Source organism: Marmota monax, unplaced genomic scaffold (assembly GCF_021218885.2).
Source record: "Marmota monax isolate L192 unplaced genomic scaffold, Marmota_monax_Labrador192_F-V1.1 WCK01_AAM20220418_F8-fsc00098, whole genome shotgun sequence".
In the NCBI taxonomy this organism is placed as follows: domain Eukaryota; kingdom Metazoa; phylum Chordata; class Mammalia; order Rodentia; family Sciuridae; genus Marmota; species Marmota monax.
The window spans coordinates 3,065,805-3,086,735 of NW_026694639.1; the positions used below are offsets into that span (position 1 = coordinate 3,065,805).

At 34.1% G+C, this 20,931-nt stretch overlaps 1 protein-coding gene across 1 annotated transcript in view; it reads right to left on the bottom strand.

Moving 5' to 3' along the window:
• The window catches only part of Plxdc2 (plexin domain containing 2), a 420,433-nt gene that overhangs the window by 49,498 nt on the left and 350,004 nt on the right, over positions 1 to 20,931 (bottom strand). Inside the window, exons 10-11 of the mRNA XM_046423047.2 lie at positions 7,649 to 7,709; positions 532 to 682 (exon numbers count right to left, since the gene is read on the bottom strand). Coding sequence (XP_046279003.1) covers positions 532 to 682; positions 7,649 to 7,709 — 212 coding nt within the window. The remainder of the gene's footprint in view (positions 1 to 531; positions 683 to 7,648; positions 7,710 to 20,931) is intronic.

The following is a 20,931-nucleotide window of genomic DNA, read 5'->3' on the forward strand; positions in this document are numbered from 1 at the left end:
TTATATGTTAATATTCTTCTGTTTTGCCATCCTTAGGAGAGGTAATATTTCTCAAGGATAATTTTTGTGACCTTCAAGGTGCCTCGGTATAGGTTATAGACTAACATTTCATTGACTAGATTCAGGAAGTATTAGAATTGCAGGTGAATAGAACTATCTATTGCTCAGAATTCAGAATCAATGGACATTTTATATGCATGTTGCCTTTCCATCCTGTGACTGCAATATTGAGTTTGGTGACTGCTAAATTTAGCTACCTAAAAAGAAGTCTATATTTCTTTTCTAGGGAGGACAATAAGTCAGATCACAGGTAACAGTTACGCCTTAATAAAAGGCAGAGTATATTAAAAAAAAAGTTATAGCATACATTTTCAGTTTATAATAATTTCTTTCTTTTATTCCCCTTTAGAAATTCCTTAGAAATTCAGTTTCCCAAAGAATAACTATGCCCTCAGAGGGCAGGAGGTACTCAGGTATGTGTCAACACAGTGATTTTTCACTCTACTGAAGAAAAAACCAACTCTGGGGCACCTTCTGTGGGTAGGCTGGTAGGCAGCTGGGATGTCGCTGTCCTCCGGGTGGTGGTCAAAACCTTGAACTGCATGGTTGTCACATGCAGGGTTGTGGTGGTTTGAGAGGATGTTTCCATGGGCTCTGTGTTCTCACACATCTTCTCTTTAGACTGGTATGGGACACAGAAAGGAAAGCAAATTGAGCGATCACGCATATATTTTTTAAAATTGCATCAAAGAAGTTGGGCTGTAAAGTAAGAAGGGTTCATGAAAAAGATAGCCAACGTATTGTTTTTGTACCAGACAATATTTGTAAGTTTCATTATTTATTTAAATCCCACCATTAATTTACAAAGTTCATAAAATAGAAGAGACACAGAAAAAGTGGACATAACACAGTAGGTCGATCTTTAGATATTTAGATTTTATCATTTTGGGCTATTAACTTTCATCTTGCCCTAAATTCCATATTAATATGTTTATAAAAGATACTACATCAGAAGAAAAAAGTTGAAATTAGAAGAAAAAATGTATATGATGATAAGATTTAAACGACAGTTGGGTATGTGAAGAAAGAGTACATCATCTCAGACAAGCTAAATCCAAACGTGTGCTAATTGCTTTGGGCTACTTTGTTTTCTCAGAATTAATCTGCCACAGGTTGAATGAATATCTTAAATATACAAAATCACACATGTAAAGGATTGAACAGCACTCACTTAAACACATGGTCTAGTTTTCCCTGAAAGGGCTTTCCTGAAGCTACCAGGAAAAGGTACATTTCCTACAGTTTATTTATAGCCTACAAAAATAAATTCTATAATCCTCACTATGAACAATCGCCAGCATTCAAACCTTTGCAGTTTAGAAGTTGGTGTTCCAACCCACCTCTTTGTGCTTTTAAGGACTCTTCTCTCTCTGGTAGGTCTTGAATAGAAAAGAACTGACCTGCACATGAGTGGTACAGATTCCATATTCGGAAATTATTAAATAAATACCTTCTTTAAACTCTCTTCTAATTAGTGAAGTCCTAGGCACATTTTCAGTGAATACTGAAGAGTTCCTCAGACAGCTTCCTTTTCATTAATTGCTTATAATTAAAGTTTGCTCTCCACTTCAAATCCCACCATCCTCTGGGCTCACTGAAGACTCCAAACTGCAATTTCTGCGCTTTCTCAACTCCAAAGATTTAATGATCAACTCTCTGACTCCACTTTATTTGGCATCCCTACCCACTGGATCTTATCTTCAATGAGAGATGCTTAAGTTTGAACTCATAAACGCCATTATCCTATCTCAGTCTATCCATGTACAAGGTCATGTTCACTCAAATGTTTCTTATTCTTTGATTACTTAGAAAGCCCAAGCACAATAATTTTCTTTCTTTAAGTCTCTTTTATTGCCTCACTCCATCATTTTTCAATAGCTTCAAGCACTATTATATGTTCTTTAGAAAATCTTCAATAATGTAGACATTAAGAAATCTGCTTTTTACATGTCTGCCCCAAAGCCAGGCATAGCTGAAAATGAATTCCTTGGCACCCACTTCTCCTGCCCAGGGAGCCCCACTCTGTATCCTTAGTTAAGCTATCCACACTGCCTGACAATACTGTTCTGTTCTGCTAATCACTCGCCCTGACCCTCAGTATCAATTTCTCAAGTCTGCTCTCTATTTAAAACTACAGTCTCATAATGATTCTCTCAATTTTAACCAATAGGCTCAGCATTTATCTCTTTGATAAAAGAGATATCATCAGCAAGAATTCTTTTTTAAAATTTTATTTATTGAAGATGGGAGGGGAGGGGAGGGGAGGGGGGATAGTAGAGGATAGGAAAGGCAGCAGAATACAACAGACACTAGTATGGCAGTATGTAAAAACATGGATGTGTAACTGATGTGATTCTGCAATCTGTATACGGGGTAAAAATGGGAGTTCATAACCCATTTGAATCAAATGTATGAAATATGATATGTCAAGAGCTTTGCAATGTTTTGAACAACTAATAAAAATAAAAGAGATAATAAAAAAAGAAAAAAAATTATTTATTCATTTATTATTGGTACATTATGATTACACATAATAGTGAAACTTGCTATAACATATTTATACATGCACACCATATAACAAAAGGGACGTATTCAGCAAAAATTATTTAATTTCTTTAAAACTCGGCATACTCACTACCATTGGAACTGACCTGTTCTTTCATTCTATAGTAATGGATGGGAGCCATTTTGTATAGTGATTATTTTGACCTCTGCTTTGGCCCAACTGAGCTCACTTTATTAGGTATTGGACTCTTGCTTTTTAGATCACATCCATATTCTTTAATATTTGTCCTAATTCTACGACTTGTTATTATGAACACTTAAACATACTCACACATGTGTGATCTTATCTTACAAATAGTCCTTGTACTTCTCCATAATGCATCCTAACCTCACATTATCCTACTTTTCCTTCTATTCATACTGATACTTCCAGACAGAGTAGTATGTTCTTATCCTCTCAGAATCCCATATTTCCCACTTAGGATAATTTTGTTCTTACGCAATCTAACTCGGGTGAAATTTCTTATACCAATATTTCTACATATCTTCTCAGCAAATTTTCCGGGGAATACTATCAATATCTCAACAGCATTTAGCATAGACATCTACTCTTAACCTGGGTTTCTGTGTTCTATACTGTCATCAGTGTTCTGATACCTAATAATTTTTTCTGTTTCATTTCTATGGTTTTCTGTTGGTGGTTCTTATGGATCTTTCTTGACCTGTCATTTTATTCTATGCTTTCTCACGAGCCATCTCTTCAACACCCGTGATTCTACCTAACATCTTTATGTTGAGTATTCACAAATCTATATCTCTATATCCCCACATTACTCTCTCGGACATCTGGCTCAAATATTCATCTATTGACTGGACATCTGCATGTGGACCTCACTCCATCTCAAGCTCTAGAAGTCTAGAATGGAACTTGCCATCTATAATTGTCCCCTCGTGTTCTGTTCTCGATGAACAGCACTATCAAACACCTCATGTTGAAGGTATGATCGTAGATGCAGTTTAGTTATACCAGTAAAGGCATATTAAGACTATAAATGTCTTTCTAGTTGTTATAAAATATAACAACTAGATTTTGGATAAAACACAAATTTTAAAGCAGCATTAGAATTTGCAGGAAGTAAGAAAACTCTCTAGTGGTGTCTTCCCATTGTCTCCCCCTTCTTCCTCAAAATAAAACAAAAGAAAAGTTGTGTGTTATAGAGAGAATAGGAATAGTATATATAATCAAAGTAAAATAGCAGGTTTTCCCTATGGAAAAAGACCTAGAGGCTGGGGTTGTGGCTCAGCGGTAGAGCCCTCACCTAGCAAGGGCGAGGCCCTGGGTTCAATCCTCAGCACCATATTAAAAAATAAATAAATAAAACAAAGGTATTGTGTCCAACTACAACTAAAAAATAAATATTAAAAAAGCGCTAAAGTCACTATCACTTTAAGGGACCAATCCTTGCATCAGCAGCAAATGGTGGGGATAGGGGGATAAAGCTAAATGTCTCCTCATATGAAGGAAGTACCTTTAGTATTCCTAAAATCCTCATGGTTCATCATCAAATCTTTTTTGGTGGAAACCATCACCTATTTAGGTCCTAGAGATTCCCATGGAATAAGATCTAATCTGTACTACCATTAAGGGACATAAAAAAGAAATAAAAAATAATAAATACATGAGCAGTCTGATAAAAAGTTAGCAAAACGATGAATGATGAACAACATTTAGAGCACCAAAACTTTAGATATTGGGACCATCCATTATAGAATACATAAAAATTATATCTGGAATATTTACAGGATTGAAAGGAAATATTTAAAAGAAATATGGAAGCATGAGTGTATAAAAGTGACTTGGCCAACTAAATAAAGTGTCAAATTTAAATTTTAGAAGTGAAAAATGAATTCATTAAAATTACTTCCTCAATGAATACTTAAATAGAAGATTAAACAAGATGAAGAGAGAATTAACAACTAAACAAATGCAGCTGACGAATTTCCCTGTTGGGTTCACACTCAGCAATTCCGCTTTTAGGAATATTATAGAAACTTCTATACACTTAAATCAGGAGACGTAGAGAAGACATTTTTATAACAGTGAAAATCTGGAAACTATGTCCATAAAAAAAAGACAGAGTAAGGAAAATATGATTGTATTATAAAGTAAATTCCAGGAAGGCAGAGTTTGGTGATTTTTTGGTTTGTTTCCATTTTCTTACTACTATACCTCAGTTCCTAAAAAGTGCCTGGGACATGAGCATACAAAAATACCTTTTGAAGAAATGAATGATTTATTCATCCCATAGAATAAGTAGGTTAAAAAGTGAATCAGCTACCACCACTGAGTCAAAATGTGTAAAGGAACAAATTTCTGAGTGGTAACCTCAAAATTCAGAAGAGTTTTATTATTTTTATTAGGGGGAAAACAGAGCTCTGATAGAGCAGGAGCAGACAGCTATTTAGTCACTGATGATTCTAACTCTGAAATTGTGTAGCACAGTCACAGGTATTCATTCTCTTATGTTTCAGAGTTATAAAAATGTCTAAAAATTTTTTAAAGCATATAGAAGGAAAATGTAAAAACATTAGTTCTCATTTCCATTGAATCAAATCCTACTGGTTCCTTTCCACCATCTAATCATGGCCCCCACCTTCCTACCCACTGAATGCAGATCATAAGTATCTCTGGACTGGGTTATAGTAGCACCCAGTGTATTGACCTCTTGTCTTACAATTCACAGGTTGATTCTTTTAAAAAAGCCATTTAGATATTGTCCATGGATTAAAACCCTTCAGATAGCTTTCCCTTGCCTTTAGGAGAGGGTGAATTTCATGAATATATTTAGGACCCTGTTTATATAACCATGTCTCTTCTTTGCTTCAACTCACCCTGCAGGTTTCAAATTAAACATAACCTTTGCATGTAACCCTTCCTTTATCCTAATTAACAAGACCAGGCACTTGTAGTTCCTCTTTGTCCGAGTTATTCTCTAAGTGAAGATTAGATACCCACCTGAACCTCATGCTCTGTCTATCCTGCTGGAAATACTCCTCATATTTAAATATCAGTTCTTAGAACACTGCAAGATAGTTTTCCAGGTGACCTTGGACTGACTCAGTTCTCTACCCTTTCTCACTAACAGTTCTCAAGGATAACTGCAGAAGGTGCTAGGAATGCAACAACTTGGGATAAGTGAGGAACTGGTCCAAAGAGCCAAGGCTCTGTTCTGGTTTTCTCCTACAAAGAGGATGTCCTTAAACATTTTAGTTCAGCAATTCCAGTTACCCCAGGATATGAAACCTGCTTTCTAGGATCCCTCAAATATGATGCATGTGGTGCATTTATACATGCCCTGGGCAGTTCCCTGGAGTCTAGGGAGAATGGTTTGCAATGAATCCTAGGTTTCTGTTGTCCCTTGATGCCTATCTCTGAGCAATACCTTCATGTCATTTGTTGTGGGGGGGGGGTCTTCTGTCTCATTGAACTCAAATAAATTGGTAACCAGAGCACAGTGAACCTACTTCACAAACATGCATTTTAGTGTTCATTAGACTTACTGAATAAATTGATATCAGAGTATGAGAAGGAAAATTTAACCCTAGTTTTAGGCATGGAAAATGGAACATAGTTGGTGAAATTATTTTCTTATCTGTAAAGAAAGGATAGAATTGTTTACCACAAAGCTAGTAATGTTGATCATTTAATTACAGAGTAAAAAGGAAACAATGAATATCACAGAATGTACTAGAGAGTTTGAGATCCTTGGGAGGAGAAAGGAATGTTTAAATTTATTTTTGTAGTTTTAGTCATTAGCAAAGTCCACAGAACATGGTGATTTTTCTCTAAATATATTGGGAAAATTTAGAATATGATGAATTTTCTTTATCCTCTATGGTTCCTAGTGAGACCACACTGAAGCAAGAAATTAAAATGTCTGGATTATATTCTGAATCTTACACAAATACAGATCTTCATTTTGAGTATTTTTAATTGAGTTAACTGATTTCAAGACAGAAACAATGATCTGAAAACACAATAAGAGCTTCATTAATATATTTTCTTTTGAAGTGTTGTTAGCTAAGCGAAGATATAAGGATTCATATAAATCACTGTAAATCCCCAAACGAATGTCAAAGTTAATTAAAGCTTCATTGACAACCCTAAAACTTAAAAATCAATAATGTTCTTAAAGATGTATTTTTCAAGATCTTATGAGGCATCTCCCTGAAATGAATTTAAGAAAAGTCTAGTCACTATCCATTTCCTAAGTTTTAAACTAGTACTTTGACCTGATATACTTTATTGAATGAGAAAACCTTTGTAGTTTTTAATAATTTTTATTTAAAATTCATGCCCTAAAACTTAATAAAGTGGGGGAGAGAAATACATTTTTCATGAATCTTATAGGACCCTGATAGGCTAGCACAAATGAAAGTCATTAGAAAACTTTTAAAAAGAGGTCAAAATTACTTCTGCTGTTCTATACAATTACTTGAATCAATTCATTGCATTTTCGTGTCTATCATGTTTACCTTGGAGTTAATGTTTCCAGTTCTCTAAGTTAGCTATGTTATACTATTTCTTATTATAGAGCACAGATTTGCTATAATCAGTCTTTTCTTTCATACCACTGGTTTTGTTATTTGAGCTAAAAAAGAGGAACAATGGTTTCCTTGATGGTGAAAGAGCAGCAAGTATTTAGGAGAACTGCCTTTCGCTCATATAGACTCAAATCCTGGCTCTGCTACTTCCTAGACAGGTATCTAATTCTCTAAGCACCCACACTCTAACCCCTCTCTCTTCTATCTTCTCTTCTCTTTTCGGTAATACAAGGGTAATAATAACAGTGCCTACATCATAGGATCGATATGAGAATAAATAAATATATATCAGTCTAATTATAAATATATGCATATATATGTGTAATTGTAAGTACATATAAAATTAACCCATATGTCTAGTACATATTGGGGGTTCAGTATCTGATGATTTTTGTTACATGCCATTCTCATTAAGTTGTAGCCTCAATACAAAGTTTTGGTCCCAGGAATCTCATCATATTAAAGCACACACACGTACCTCTTCAGGGCATCCGCTGTCCACCCAGTCCTGCCGATGGCGATCAAACCCACTGGAACATCTTTGAAGATCACAGTGTCATTTTGAAAGGAAGGACGGTGTCCAGGATAGGGAAGAGAAATTAAAAGAACAAGGTTGGTAAGTAGTTCATTCTCAAATTTTCAGTTAGGCATAATATCAACTTTCTTCTATAGAACTGGTAACTGGAGAAGCAGTGAAGCATTCAGTGTTAATGACTTCTCCTAGTTGTCAAACTTCTAGGGTCACACAAGACAAGACATTGCACCCCAAGGCTGACTCTTCTGTACAGAATGCTTAGAACCTTCCCACAAAGGCAAGATCAACTCTATGAAGTTGAATTTCTTTTTCCTCCTATTTTTTTCTCATCATCAAAATAAATGAATACAAGTTTTTTTTTTTTTGCAGGTGTGAAGATTTCTTTCTTACTTATTTAATATCCATGATTATGGTTTGGATGTGAGGTGTCCTCCAACTCCAAAAGCTTATGTGTGAGACAAAGCAAAAAGGTTCAAAGAAGAAATTATTAAGAGAGCTTTAACCCAATCAGAGAATTTATCACCTGATGGGATTAATTGAGCAATAAGTGAAGGAAGGATGGGTGTGGCTGGAGGAGGTGGGGCATTATGGGTGTGGCTTTGGGGTATACATTTGTATTTGGCAAGTGGTGAACTCTCTCTGCTTTCCAATCTTCATGTGAGCTGCTTCCCTCCTCTATACTCATCTGCCACAATGTTCTGCCTCCTCTCAAGCCCTGAAGAATGAAGCTGGCTGTCTATGGATGACACCTCTGAAATCATGAGCCCCTAAATAAACTTTTCTTCTTCTATAATTATTCTGGTTGGACTTTTAGTCACAGCAGTGAGAAAGCTGACAGAAACACCCATCATTCCCTAACCTCTTTATCTATTGTGCAGTAAAGGGTTAATGTGCAGTTTGGGGGTTTCAAACAGCTCCTGGGAGATAACCTCTAAACCCTGGAATATCCTGCCTGATAAGAGTGTAATCTTAGGTCTTGGGTTATGCAAGATAGCTTGTGCTGATAACATGATTTATTATGAATCTCTGGTTTTATTCACCTGGAGTCCTGGGCTATGCTGTATCAGTTTGACCTCCGGAGAAGTTGCAGACTGAGACATAGGTAAGGTTAGTTACCGGGTGTTCAGTCCCTGCATGAATGAACGCTGGACAATGGGAGTTGGGTGGGTTTCCTTGGTTGGCAATATCTGTGTGTTGAAATACACTGTTGGTGGGAGAATGGAGTGCTGTCTGTTTGATTTTGAGGAGAGTACCAGAAGCTTTGCCTGGTCTTTCCTGGATTCTGACCTATGTGTGTTTTTCATTAGTTCATTTTAATCCACCTTATTTTTCTGTACTAAATGGCAAGTTTGAGCATAATAACTTTGGGGAGTTCTGTGAGACCTTCTAGTGAACCCAAGTCGGCTCCTGAGGATGTTCAGCAACACTGTGATTAGGTCATACTACAAAGGTTTAATTTATCAAGAACCTGTCAGTAAGACTTTGTTCCTGTTCTTTTCCTTTACTGTAATAATGTTCTGTCTTCTGGACGGATCTTGATACAACCCATTCATTTTCAAAATCCAGAAATTACAATCCAGAACACGTTCTGATAATGCTTCATAATTGGGTTGATTACATCTTACTTTACTATTTAAGTTTTCTACTTTTTATCTCATGTGCTTCAGTCTCAATCACAAATTTGAGAAGATTTTAAAGTTAGGGTCAGTGTCTTATACTGATCACATCTAGTATATCAGATCCATGATATCTTTTTCATATTAGAAACTCAAAATAGCTTTCACCAGTCGATTAAGGATATACATTGACAATTTTTAAAATCTAAATATGTGTGTATACACACATATATAAATCTATATTAACATAATAGGCATTTATTTATTTTTCAAAATAAATGAAATTATCCACTAATTCTTTTACATTTCTTACAGCGCTTACAGTTTTACTTTGCAGACATCTTTTTCCCCCCACTTGTTTTGCAGTAAGTCTCCATAATGGCTCTTTCTAAGAATCCCAGCCAGAGATTATGTACCATGAAAGAGCATAATTTAATTCAAGTGGAATGTGAAAACAACCCCACTGTCAACAAAAAAGGCCATATCTATCATTCTCTCCAGACATGATTCATTGAAGCTCAGCTATTTTATGCCTACCATCTGTGTTCAACAAGCTTAACTATGGAATAAACATCCTTGTGTGATTTGGCATACTAACTTTGTGAATCCCCCATTGATTATGGCCATCCCTGGTTACCTAGTGAGATTCTGATGTGTGGCATCTATTTAACTCCAGATCAGTTAGATGACTATTCTCTCTTCTTTTCTCCTTTCAAGTCTGTTTAAATATTGAAGAATGTACTGACATTCTCTTTTGGATGATGCTGAGTGTATTAATTTTCTACAAAAAATGTTTTTTGGGAAACCACCTGTCCATCAGTAATTAAATGGAACAGATAATTTTTAAAATGTACTTTGTGTTCACATTCTGGATTTCAGCTGTATCCAAAGCCAATGGGATATGTGAACCTTTACCTTATATTAACAAGATAGCATCAGATCTTTAATTTGTATGTCATCTGAAATTTTACCTTAGAAAAATTAGTTGCTTAAATTGTTAAATTCATTCCAGGGAAAAGTACAGAAACATTGTAGTTTCCTTGATTTCCTAAATAATTCCCCAGTTATATTGTGCAAAATTGAGTTCTACTGAAAATATGCGTCAATTAGGTAATTAATTAATTCACAATTAATTGCCTACTCATTTATCTGTGCTTTACTAACAGTAAGGGAGAGAGGACTCAGAATGCTAAAACAAGTAAGATTTGGTTTATAAAGCTACTACTTTTTTTTTTTTAACCAGTTTACAGTGCCTTTTAAAAAATGAATAAAACTGAATCCTGCTTTTTTCAGCATATTTTTATAAACCATTAATCCAAGTAGCATCCCAAAGCAATTATAAGTGTGTGTTTGTGTGTGTGGCGGGGAGGGGAGAAATCACTTTTGAAAAGCCACTTTCATGTTATTTCTGGATTCTAAATAAATCAGAAATCATCTTTGGAAACACTTTCTAGTCTCTATGAACTACGTTTTCTTTTTTTCTTTTTTAAACACAGTGACAATATCCATGTCATGCCTCAGCATATTGATTTGCCAATATTTTCAACAGTGATTCATAAGAGGGTCTCCCTCAGTGGAATTACCTATGAGGCCTGTTGAAATTAAAGTGTCTAACTGCTCTCTCTGCTCCCTCTACTGACATTCGTTTGTCCCCCTTATATTATTTTTCCCCTTCCCCTCACTTCCTCTTGTATGTACTTTTGTATAACTCTGAGGGTCTCCTTCCATTTCCATGAGGGGAGGGGAGGGGAGGGGAGGGGAGGGGGGATAGTAGAGGATAGGAAAGGCAGCAGAATACAACAGACACTAGTATGGCAATATGTAAATCAATGGATGTGTAACTGATGTGATTCTGCAATCTGTATATGGGGTAAAAATGGGAGCTCATAACCCACTTGAATCAAATTGTGAAATATGATATATCAAGAACTATGTAATGTTTTGAACAGCCAACAATAAAAAATTAAAAAAAAAAATGAAACTCTGATAGATTGCTTCAAAATATTGGAAAAAAAAACCCACAATGGTATAAATTTATATTTATAATTTGTTAGTTATCCATTTTAGCCTATTCAAAAGAAATATTATGTGTTTCCAATGAGTATCTATAATTCAACTATAAAGCAAAATAAACTAGTGAGAACTATGAAAAAATAAAAATAAAAAAAATAAAGTGTCTAACTGCCCTAGATTCTCTAGCAGTGGGGGCCCACCCCAGGCCATTCTTACCACACTGAAATTTGAAAACTGCTGGTTTCTTGTAGATTATGCGCAGGGCCCTTGCCCCTCATACAGCCCACCCCACCACAACCCATTCCTATGCTTCTGTGTTCCCATACTAGCACTTTGATGTCCTTCCCTGCACATGCTGGTTCCCTCATGAAACCACCCTTTGAACATGCTGCTTCACAGGTCTGGGATTCCCAATTACTAAACGCAATTCAAAGCAAGCCTAATCTCCTCTCAGAAACATCTCCCCTCATGCCACCAGAAGAGTCAGCAATCCTTACTTAAAGTTCTGAAAAAGCCAAGTGCAATTGTACTACCATTGACTGCTTTCAAGTTTATTTTACAAGCCTTCAGGGAGCCGATGGTTAGAAGTAAGGGTTTTGAGTCAGAATTTTATCTCAGTGCAAAAAGAGTGTGTGATCTCAGGGAAGTCAATTTTCCTTTCTTTTAAAAAACAGTTTATTGCATCATGACAAACTAGAATCGCATATATTTACATCATATGAAGGGATATTACAATATATGTATTCAATGTAGCATGATTAAGTTAAGCAATTAACATAGTCATATCCTCAGAAACTTTTTTTGGTGTGATGAGAATATATAAAAATTTACTTTCCTAGTAATTTTAAAACATACAATATGCAATTATTAACTATAGTCATCATCCTGTGTAATATATCTCAAAATAGTTTTTCCTCCTAATTGGAACTTTGTTGCCCTTAAATTTTGTTTTCCTTTCTAAGCCTGTTTCCTCACCTGTAAAATGAAGTGGAGAAGATTAAATAAGGATTAAAAGTAGAGCGTCTGGTACTGAGTAAAGGTTCAGTAGTTTTTTTTTTTTTTTTCTTTTTTTGGGGGGGGAGCATAGCAGGAATTGAACTCAGGGGAACTTGACCACACAGCCACATTCTCAGCCCTATTTTGTATTTTATTTAGAAACAGAGTCTTACTGAATTGCTTAGTGCCTCACTTTTTGTTAAGGCTGTCTTTGAATTTGTGATCCTCCTGCCTCAGCTTTCCAAGTTGCTGGGATTACAGGTGTGTGCCACCATGCAGGGCTATCAGTTGCTGTTTTAACACCTAAGTAACTAATGTTTTTTTTGTAGCAGGCAGGTAGCAAAGTTGATGACTGTAGAAAAATGAGTGACATTTTCACTATATAGACAAGATTTAGGAATACTTTAGGAATTTATTCCATGCACAATATTAAGTGTGTTTTACAATATAAAGTTTCTATCATCATATTTGAGAATCAGTATTAAAGAATCTTGAGAGAGAAAAAATCTAAGTTGCCATCACATTTGTATCAAATCTCTATTCAACATTTGTAAGTAGATAGAAACTGTGGTTTTGTAAATTTTCATTTAAATTTTATTTCAAAGAGGTCTCATTGCCTAAATACAATAAGTTCCCAATGGTTTTTCCCCAACATGTTATCTTTTTACCATTATCTAATTCCAATAGAAATTGATAGAGGGTCATACTTCAAATTATTTCTATTTCTCACTCAATTTCTATAAGGTACTCATGTCAAAACACCAGAAATAGGTGTTAAATGAACCTTACTAAACAATTCCACCTAGAAAACAACAACCACCAAAAAATTCTCTTTGCTTGCAGCCCTATCATCTCAAGAGATAAAAGAATAAATTACATCACATTTCTTACTTATCTCAGTTTTGTAGAAAGTTTCAAATATAGGACTTCTTCTTTGGCAAGGGTAAGATAATATTTGGATGAAGGAATAAACATTAGACTATACACAAAAACAATGATAAGGATTAAAAATAAAATGCATGTCTGACTGAACAATTGAACATGTGTCATTTCCCTAGGAAATGGTTATAAAAGAGAACTGAAGAAGAATTAAGGAAGGAACCTTCACAGAATCTCCAGACCCTATCAGGAAGCAGTTTCTAGATCAGGGGTCAGCATTTTTTCTGTAAGGGACCTGAGGGTAAATACTTTAGGCTTTGGAAGCTATATACTCTTTGTTCCAACTAATCACCTCTGCCATTCTTAGCTTGAAAGTGGACATGGATAGATGCATAAACTGATGGGTGAGTCTGTGTGCCAATAAAATTTCAAACAGGAAGTGGATCATATTTGACCCACTTTCTGCAGTCTGTTAACATCTGTTCTAAATTATTATGTAAAAATAAAGATCTGTAAAATTCTGAAAATTTTAGGATGAATACCTGCCTCTTCAAAGCATTTAATGATTTCTATGGTTCTCACAGCATTAGGTGTATTTATCAGGGTATGCCATCATAATGGAAAAATCAATTGTACATTTGGGAAAGTTTCTTGCCACAGTCTCCAAAAGGGGTAAAAATGTCCTCCAGCATCAAAGAAATGGGAAAAAAAAAGGTTTAAAAAGATGGAAAAATATTTCAGATGAGATGATAAATAGCAATTTTTAAGTAATGACATATTTTATCATAAGATAAAGTAGCTAATAGGTACTAGGATGCTTTAAGATATGAGAAAACTATTTTATTTCCAAATATTGAAAAAAAATTAATTTGAAAGATAGGTCATAAAATTTTAAATGTTGATTTATAATCATCAATATTCTCAATGAAAACTAGTAAAAAAAATCTTATCATTTTCCTTCTGAGGTGTGTTTCTTGTTCCTAATTAGCCTTAAGCATGGCAGGAATAATTTCACCTCTAAAAATATTTCTCTAACATGAACAAACTTGAGGTTAAAATTTTTCAGAACTTTCTTGCCTGAACTACTCATTACATACAGCTCTGCAAATGATTGATGAAATCTATCAGTAATCAATTATACAGACACTATTGCAGGATAAATTATGAAATTGTATAACATTATAACATGTGAGAATGTGGAATAAGATTTCTTTAAATAAAAACTCTTGATGTTAATGGTAGTTCAAAAGCATGATTCAACATCAATAAGAATAATTTGCAGAATAAAGGGACATTTCCCTCAAAATGAGTTTCAGATGGAATCAGAAGGGATCAAATCATCTGATCTCTGACATCCATATATGTGGTAACATAGCAAGACTGAATCTTTTTTCTAGATGTCTAGTATCTACAGTAAACATGTGTTTACAAAATAACATCAGGGACTTTCTATCTTTCCAATTCTGCAATCCTGTTAGAAAAATCCACATCTTATTCCTCTTTCCAAATGTTGGCTAAAAAAATAGAAATCTTTCTAGTTTATCTTTCATCAATAAAAATTTTAGCAAGTAAAAGGATTTTTGCAATTGGCTTTTTGTGGTAGAGTTCTTTGGTCCTATGAATATCATTTATGATAGCTAGTCTTTTTTCAGAGAGTAGAGGACAGGAAAGAATTAATGCTGGGAGAGAGGCAACAACATTTAGGCCTTTCTGGAAACAGGCCAATCCTTTCAGAAAATCATTCTGTTTAAAAGCCACTGCTGATGTTGGCAAAGTAATCCTCGATTGTGCATTTTCAGTGCTTTAATGGAATGAAGAACATATAAAAAGTAGACAAAAATCTGTCTTCAAATTGCAGTGCATAAAAACAAAGTCAATTATAGGCTGGGCAGTCCACTAATCCCAGATTAGAGCAAAGTTATAAGGAGCTTAGACCTGCTAATTTTTAGCATGTTTCAATCAAGGAAATGGTAATTCTATCTAAAATATTAAACACTTAAGCATTTGTTTTATGCCTACATTTTAAAAGTGCATTAAGATACTACTTAGAAGGAGAAATAGAGTAAAGGATTCCCTAATTTGAAAATAATTAAGAGCTATTTGACTCAAAGGGTTTGGACTGACTTACCTGCAGTCAGATGGTTTTTTTTTTTTTTTTTTTTTTTGCAGGGGGCGGGTACTGGGAATTGAACACAGGGGTATTCAAACACTGAGCCATATCCCCCACCCTATTTTGTATTATATTTAGAAACAGGGTCTCACTGAGTTGCTTAGTGCCTCACCTTTGCTGAGGTTGGCTTTGAACTCTTGATCCTCCTGACTCAGCTTCCCCAGCTGCTGGGATTACAGGCTTGCGCCACTGTGCCTGGCTGCCATCTGATTTTTAAGGCAAATTCCAATTTGTATCTTTTCTCCCCACTTAACTTTTAAGTGCTACTGGTATCTGTAGAAATATGCTAGCAAAGCAATTTAAAATGATGCAAATTTGGCTAAATATTGAAATAAACAATCCTTCACTATGAGCATTGTATCTTCAATTTCATAGTTGTAAGATCCTTGTTTGGAAAGTATGCTTGTTTTGTTGTCCTAATTAATGGAAGCAGAGATCATGAAATTTGACTTCCTCATTGACTCAGTTTTGTGCTGCTTCAAATTCATCAATTCTTAGCATTGAAAGTATGTGGTTTCAGAAATGTTCAATTCTATTAAACATGGTTTATTCCAATACAGAGCTTTTCAAATGCTTTAGAAATTCTACAGTAATAAATATATTTAATATAAAGTGTACAGGAATTAAACTATATTTTTGTATATTTATTAGAACCTAAATGTTTATTGCAGTACTTTTAGAATTATTTCTCATTCTTCTACTAAAGATTCATATAAGGCATAGATATATCCTCTGTTTCACTCTATTTCCTTAAAAAAAAAAAGTACTGATTGTGGCTCACTGGGTAATTGATAATCATGACATTTCTAAATTGCAAACCTCAGTTTGTGCAATAAGCAATTTAGATTTTAAATCATATTGTTCTTTAAAAACATTGTCTAGTTTTTAAATAACCCATTTTAATAGAAATATAGAGACAATTATAGGAACAAACAAAAGTAGGTATATTTCAATGCTAAGATATTGTTAGTTTTATTTTCTACCCAATCTTTATTTAATGCATATTTACTTTGCCTATGTATTCAACAAATTGGAATCAAACATGTAATAGCTTGCTTTTTCACAGTTAATGTAATATTCTGGGAATTTTTCCTATCCATAAATATCCCTTAAGATGTAACTGTTAATAATAATGTACATTCTGCTATATGGTATTATAAAAATTTATTCTAACTACATATGAGATACTCAAGTCATTTTAATCCTTAAACAAGCCTTATAAAATATGTCAACATCTCTTCTGAATTTAGTTTAAAAGTGTTATATAATGTTTGATTGTATCCTCATTTATTTTCCTCATTTTAATTGATTGGGTTTTTTCTTTTTTAAAGACGTTTATGAATCTAGAGTATAAATATATCATTTGTTATTTTTCTTTAATTCTAGATATGAATTTTTTTCTTGGTCATACAGCAGTACATATTTTTACATAGTGAAGATTTTCAACCTGTTTTTTTAAAACTTGTTTTTGTTTTGCTGAGAAAGGCCTCTACTACTTTAGTATTCACCAGATTCTCTCCTACTTAGTCCATTATTTTATTCTTTATTTCTCTAAAATCTTTAAAATTTGTTTTGGTGTATGGGTGGAAGTAAAAACTAAATTTAAAATTACATACTTCTGTTACACTATACACGTGTATGATTACACTACTGATATGACTCTGCACCATGTTCAGCCAGAGGAATGAGAAGTTGTGCTCTGTTTGTGGACAATGTGTCAAAATGCATTCTACTGTCATGTATAACTAATTAGAAGAAATTGAGAAATAAAAAAGACTAAGAGAACAGCAAAAAACAAAAATAAAAAAACAAAATTCTTTCAAATAGGAAAGCAAGAGTCTCAGGATCATTTATTGAATAACGCCTAGCAGTTTAAGTCTTCCATCATTGATCTTATTTTTAATTTAATTTTTTTTCTTGAGTAGTCTCACTCATTTATTCTTCTCTGTGATTTTTATAATAAATTTTGATGTTCCAATTAATAATCCCATTGTGCATTTGATAGAATTAATGTGAAAATAATTGACATTTAATATATTCAAATTTTTCAGTTATTAAAAGTTTACTTAAGTGTTATATAAGTGCCTCACCAAATTGGCATTGTTTTCCTTATGCAGGTTCTACACATTATTAAGTTTGTGACAATTTTATCTATTTTTCTCTCATTAAGGAGACTCCATGATTGTATTTTCTAAATGGCTTTTTCTGATACAGAAAGATATTGTTTTGTACAATTGTTCTGTAACTGGTTCCTTTATTTATAAAAAGCTTTTCTCTTTTCCAATAGTCATATCTTTCATTTGATGTTTTTTCCTCTATGCATTCACTAGAATTATAGAACTATGTTACATAATAGCGGTGATCACATTCTTGATTTATTCCCTTGCTTAATGGGACTGTTTCTGGGCTGTAGTGTTCAATATATTTTATATGTTGTTGTGAAATAATATTTACTATTTCATTTAATCAGTATCTTCCTATTTCAGTCCACTAACATTGGATTTTATCAAATTTATTTCCTTCTATCAAGACATCAAATGATGTTCAAAAACAGTGCTACTAATCACATTAATAGATTTCTTTAAATTAAAGCATACTTGTATTCATGGGATAAATGCATGGGACCATGTTTTAATTATTTTTATTTTCAGTTGGTTTGATTTTAACTATTAAATGTTCAAAAGTTCTATACTCATGAATACTACGGGATATCCATGAATAATCTACAGCTAATTTCATTCATAATGGGACAAACTGAATCCTCTGGTGAGAAACAAGACCACGTGGCCACTAACTACTTCTCATCAGCATTGTGATGTGTTAGTTTGAAGAGGCAAGGCAAAGACAGACCCCCAGAAAGTGAAGCTTGGAGGACAGTCAAATCCTTAATTGCTTTTGCCTTGTATCTTCCTCATATGAATGTAAAATAAAATGACGAATCAACTCATAGTGGGATTACATAGAAAAAAAACACTATACCAGATCATTAAAGCATTGAATTGGTTAAGACTCATAATAACCCTCACCACAGATACAAAATAATACTTGTTATGATGTTGGAAAGTTAAAAAGCAAATTATTTCACTAGTACAAAGATGAAGTCAGGAAGAGACCAAAAGATATCTCAGGGTTCAGTGTTTAAATTTAAATGGGGAAATTCGGAGTAGGGTAAAAATCCCAGGTTAGTAAAAAGTTGCAGGTTTTCCTCTTTTTAAGACACGAGGATCAGTGTGTACACCCCAATGAGACCAGCCATTTATGGACAGAAAACAGCCCATCAACATATTCAGCTCAAGAAAGGATCAGCTCCGGGATTTCCAGGAGTGTGCTTGCTGGGATTTATATAAGATTAAGATTTATATAAGATTAAGATACAAACAGCACTGAAATCCATACCTTCCCTTCCCTCTTTACAAACTCCTTCCCAAATTGTTTTCTCCAATTTCTCACATATTTTGGCACTTTGCCTTCTGTTCTGCAGGCCCTTTAACATCCCATTCTACTTATACCTTCTCTGAGACTCAACCCAACCTGCTCTCCCAAGGAATGTCCTCTAATAGAGGAACACCCTTTTTTCAATTCCCATCCTTAACCAAGGTCACAGCCCCAGCTCGAGGAGAGAAAATTTATCTAACAGAAGTTTCATAATTAGACATATGAATTCAAAGTTTTAGCTAACCAAGAGCTATTAACATTTAAAGCCAGGCTTGTTATTCCAGTATTATGAAGAAAATATTTCCTTGTTCATTGATCTTAAATACGGCTTTGGCAACTAGACAGAGTCTGGTCGAAAATGTTTTAATAACTTGGCTCCTTATTTATGAAAGATTTTCAACTTCTTTAGAAATATTGTGACTCTTCAAAGATCAATGACAATCTAAGACTGAAATATGGTTATTGAAAGAAGATGCTATTACATGCATATGGTCTGTTTTATTTTGTTTCTTCAAATTATATGTGAATAAAATGTTGCATATTTTTATTTTAAAAATAGATTATATGTATTGGCATATTCCTTGCAAGAATAAAATTAATCATTTTGTAGCTTTTAGCATGTAATATTATAAAGTTTGAGTATTTTATTAAAAATACTGCTATTTTTCCACTTATATAAATGCACCAATTCTAGAATCCTGTGTATGATAACATACTAGCATATCCTCAAAAAGTTGAATGCACATCACTTTGTATCACATTAGATAAGAGGATCCTACCTTGCTACCCCAACTCCCTTTCTAAGTTCAGGCACTATAAGCAATGGAGCTTCTAAACTTGAATTAATATAATTAACAGCTTGATTAACAATTTCAACCTATTGGTATTTAAAAAAAAATTGGTCCATTTAATATGACCATCACAGGAACAAGAAAGGGAAAAGAAGAGGTTATTGATATTTGTTTGGGCATGGAATGGTTGACCTGAACTCTGTTTGACAACTGTCAACCATGTAATTCTCATCTCAACTTTGGAATATTATTCACAATTACTCCTATTTGACTTTTGCAAAACAAACAAACAAACACAAAGAAAACCTTCAGGCTATCTTATTTAGGGAAAGAGAATGAGCTTTAGAATGGCATACATAAAAAAGAGGTCTGTTTTGACTCATTCATCAATTGCAATCTATGGAAGTTAATATTGGAGATTCAGTTTTTGTAAAATAGAGATGGTCAAATCTATCTTTGCTGGGTTTTGGTATGAATTAAATGAGACAATAAGGATGAAAATTCTCTTGTGATATTTAACATAGTAGGTGCTCAATAAACACGAGTTATTTTATGCTTTTATACTTTCCATTAGCACCTAGCATAGGTCAAAAGTGCTTTATGAAGACATTGTGACCTGACCCATAGAGGAAAATCCACATAGTACCCTCCAAGTCCTCACTAAGGGGTCAGCATCTTTGGCCAACAGAGTCAGTGCTGATTAATGAATTCTTTCAGAATCTATAAATTTCTTGTCAGCATGCAACTTTGCTACCTTGGTAGAACAAAAGTAGGAGTTGAATCTTCAGGGAAATAAAGAAGAAACAGGAAATGTTTCCTCCCCAGGGCCATGAGCCCCTGAAGCAAACACTCAATCATAAAGGAAACTACTGGTAACTTCAGGATTCCATTTTTGACATCCTTTCTTAAAAATTCTTGACTTTATGCCAAATATTACACTTAAATAGCACCTTTGGATGCATAAAAGTGAACGGAAAAAAGTCGTAACTTTTACTTTGCTGTTGGTTTAGAAAAAGGAATGTCAAGTCTTGGGGTTTAGGTGTGCCGGGCCTTTCTAGAATGCTATTCTTTGGCTATAAATTTTTATTCCTTGGTGCTTAGATTCACAGCTCTTGCTTTTTTCAGAGTTGTCCCTCTTCCTTGGGAACATCAACAAGTCAGGAATCAATTCACCTGTTTTGCTAAAATTGCAAAATTGAACTCTGGCAAGGAATGAGAAATCCCTTGGACAGAACAATGGTCTCACCAAAGAAAGTTCTTCTTGCCAATTTATTATTTTCCTACAAGTAAGTCTCAGAATTTTATTGGATATGTTGAGATTTACAG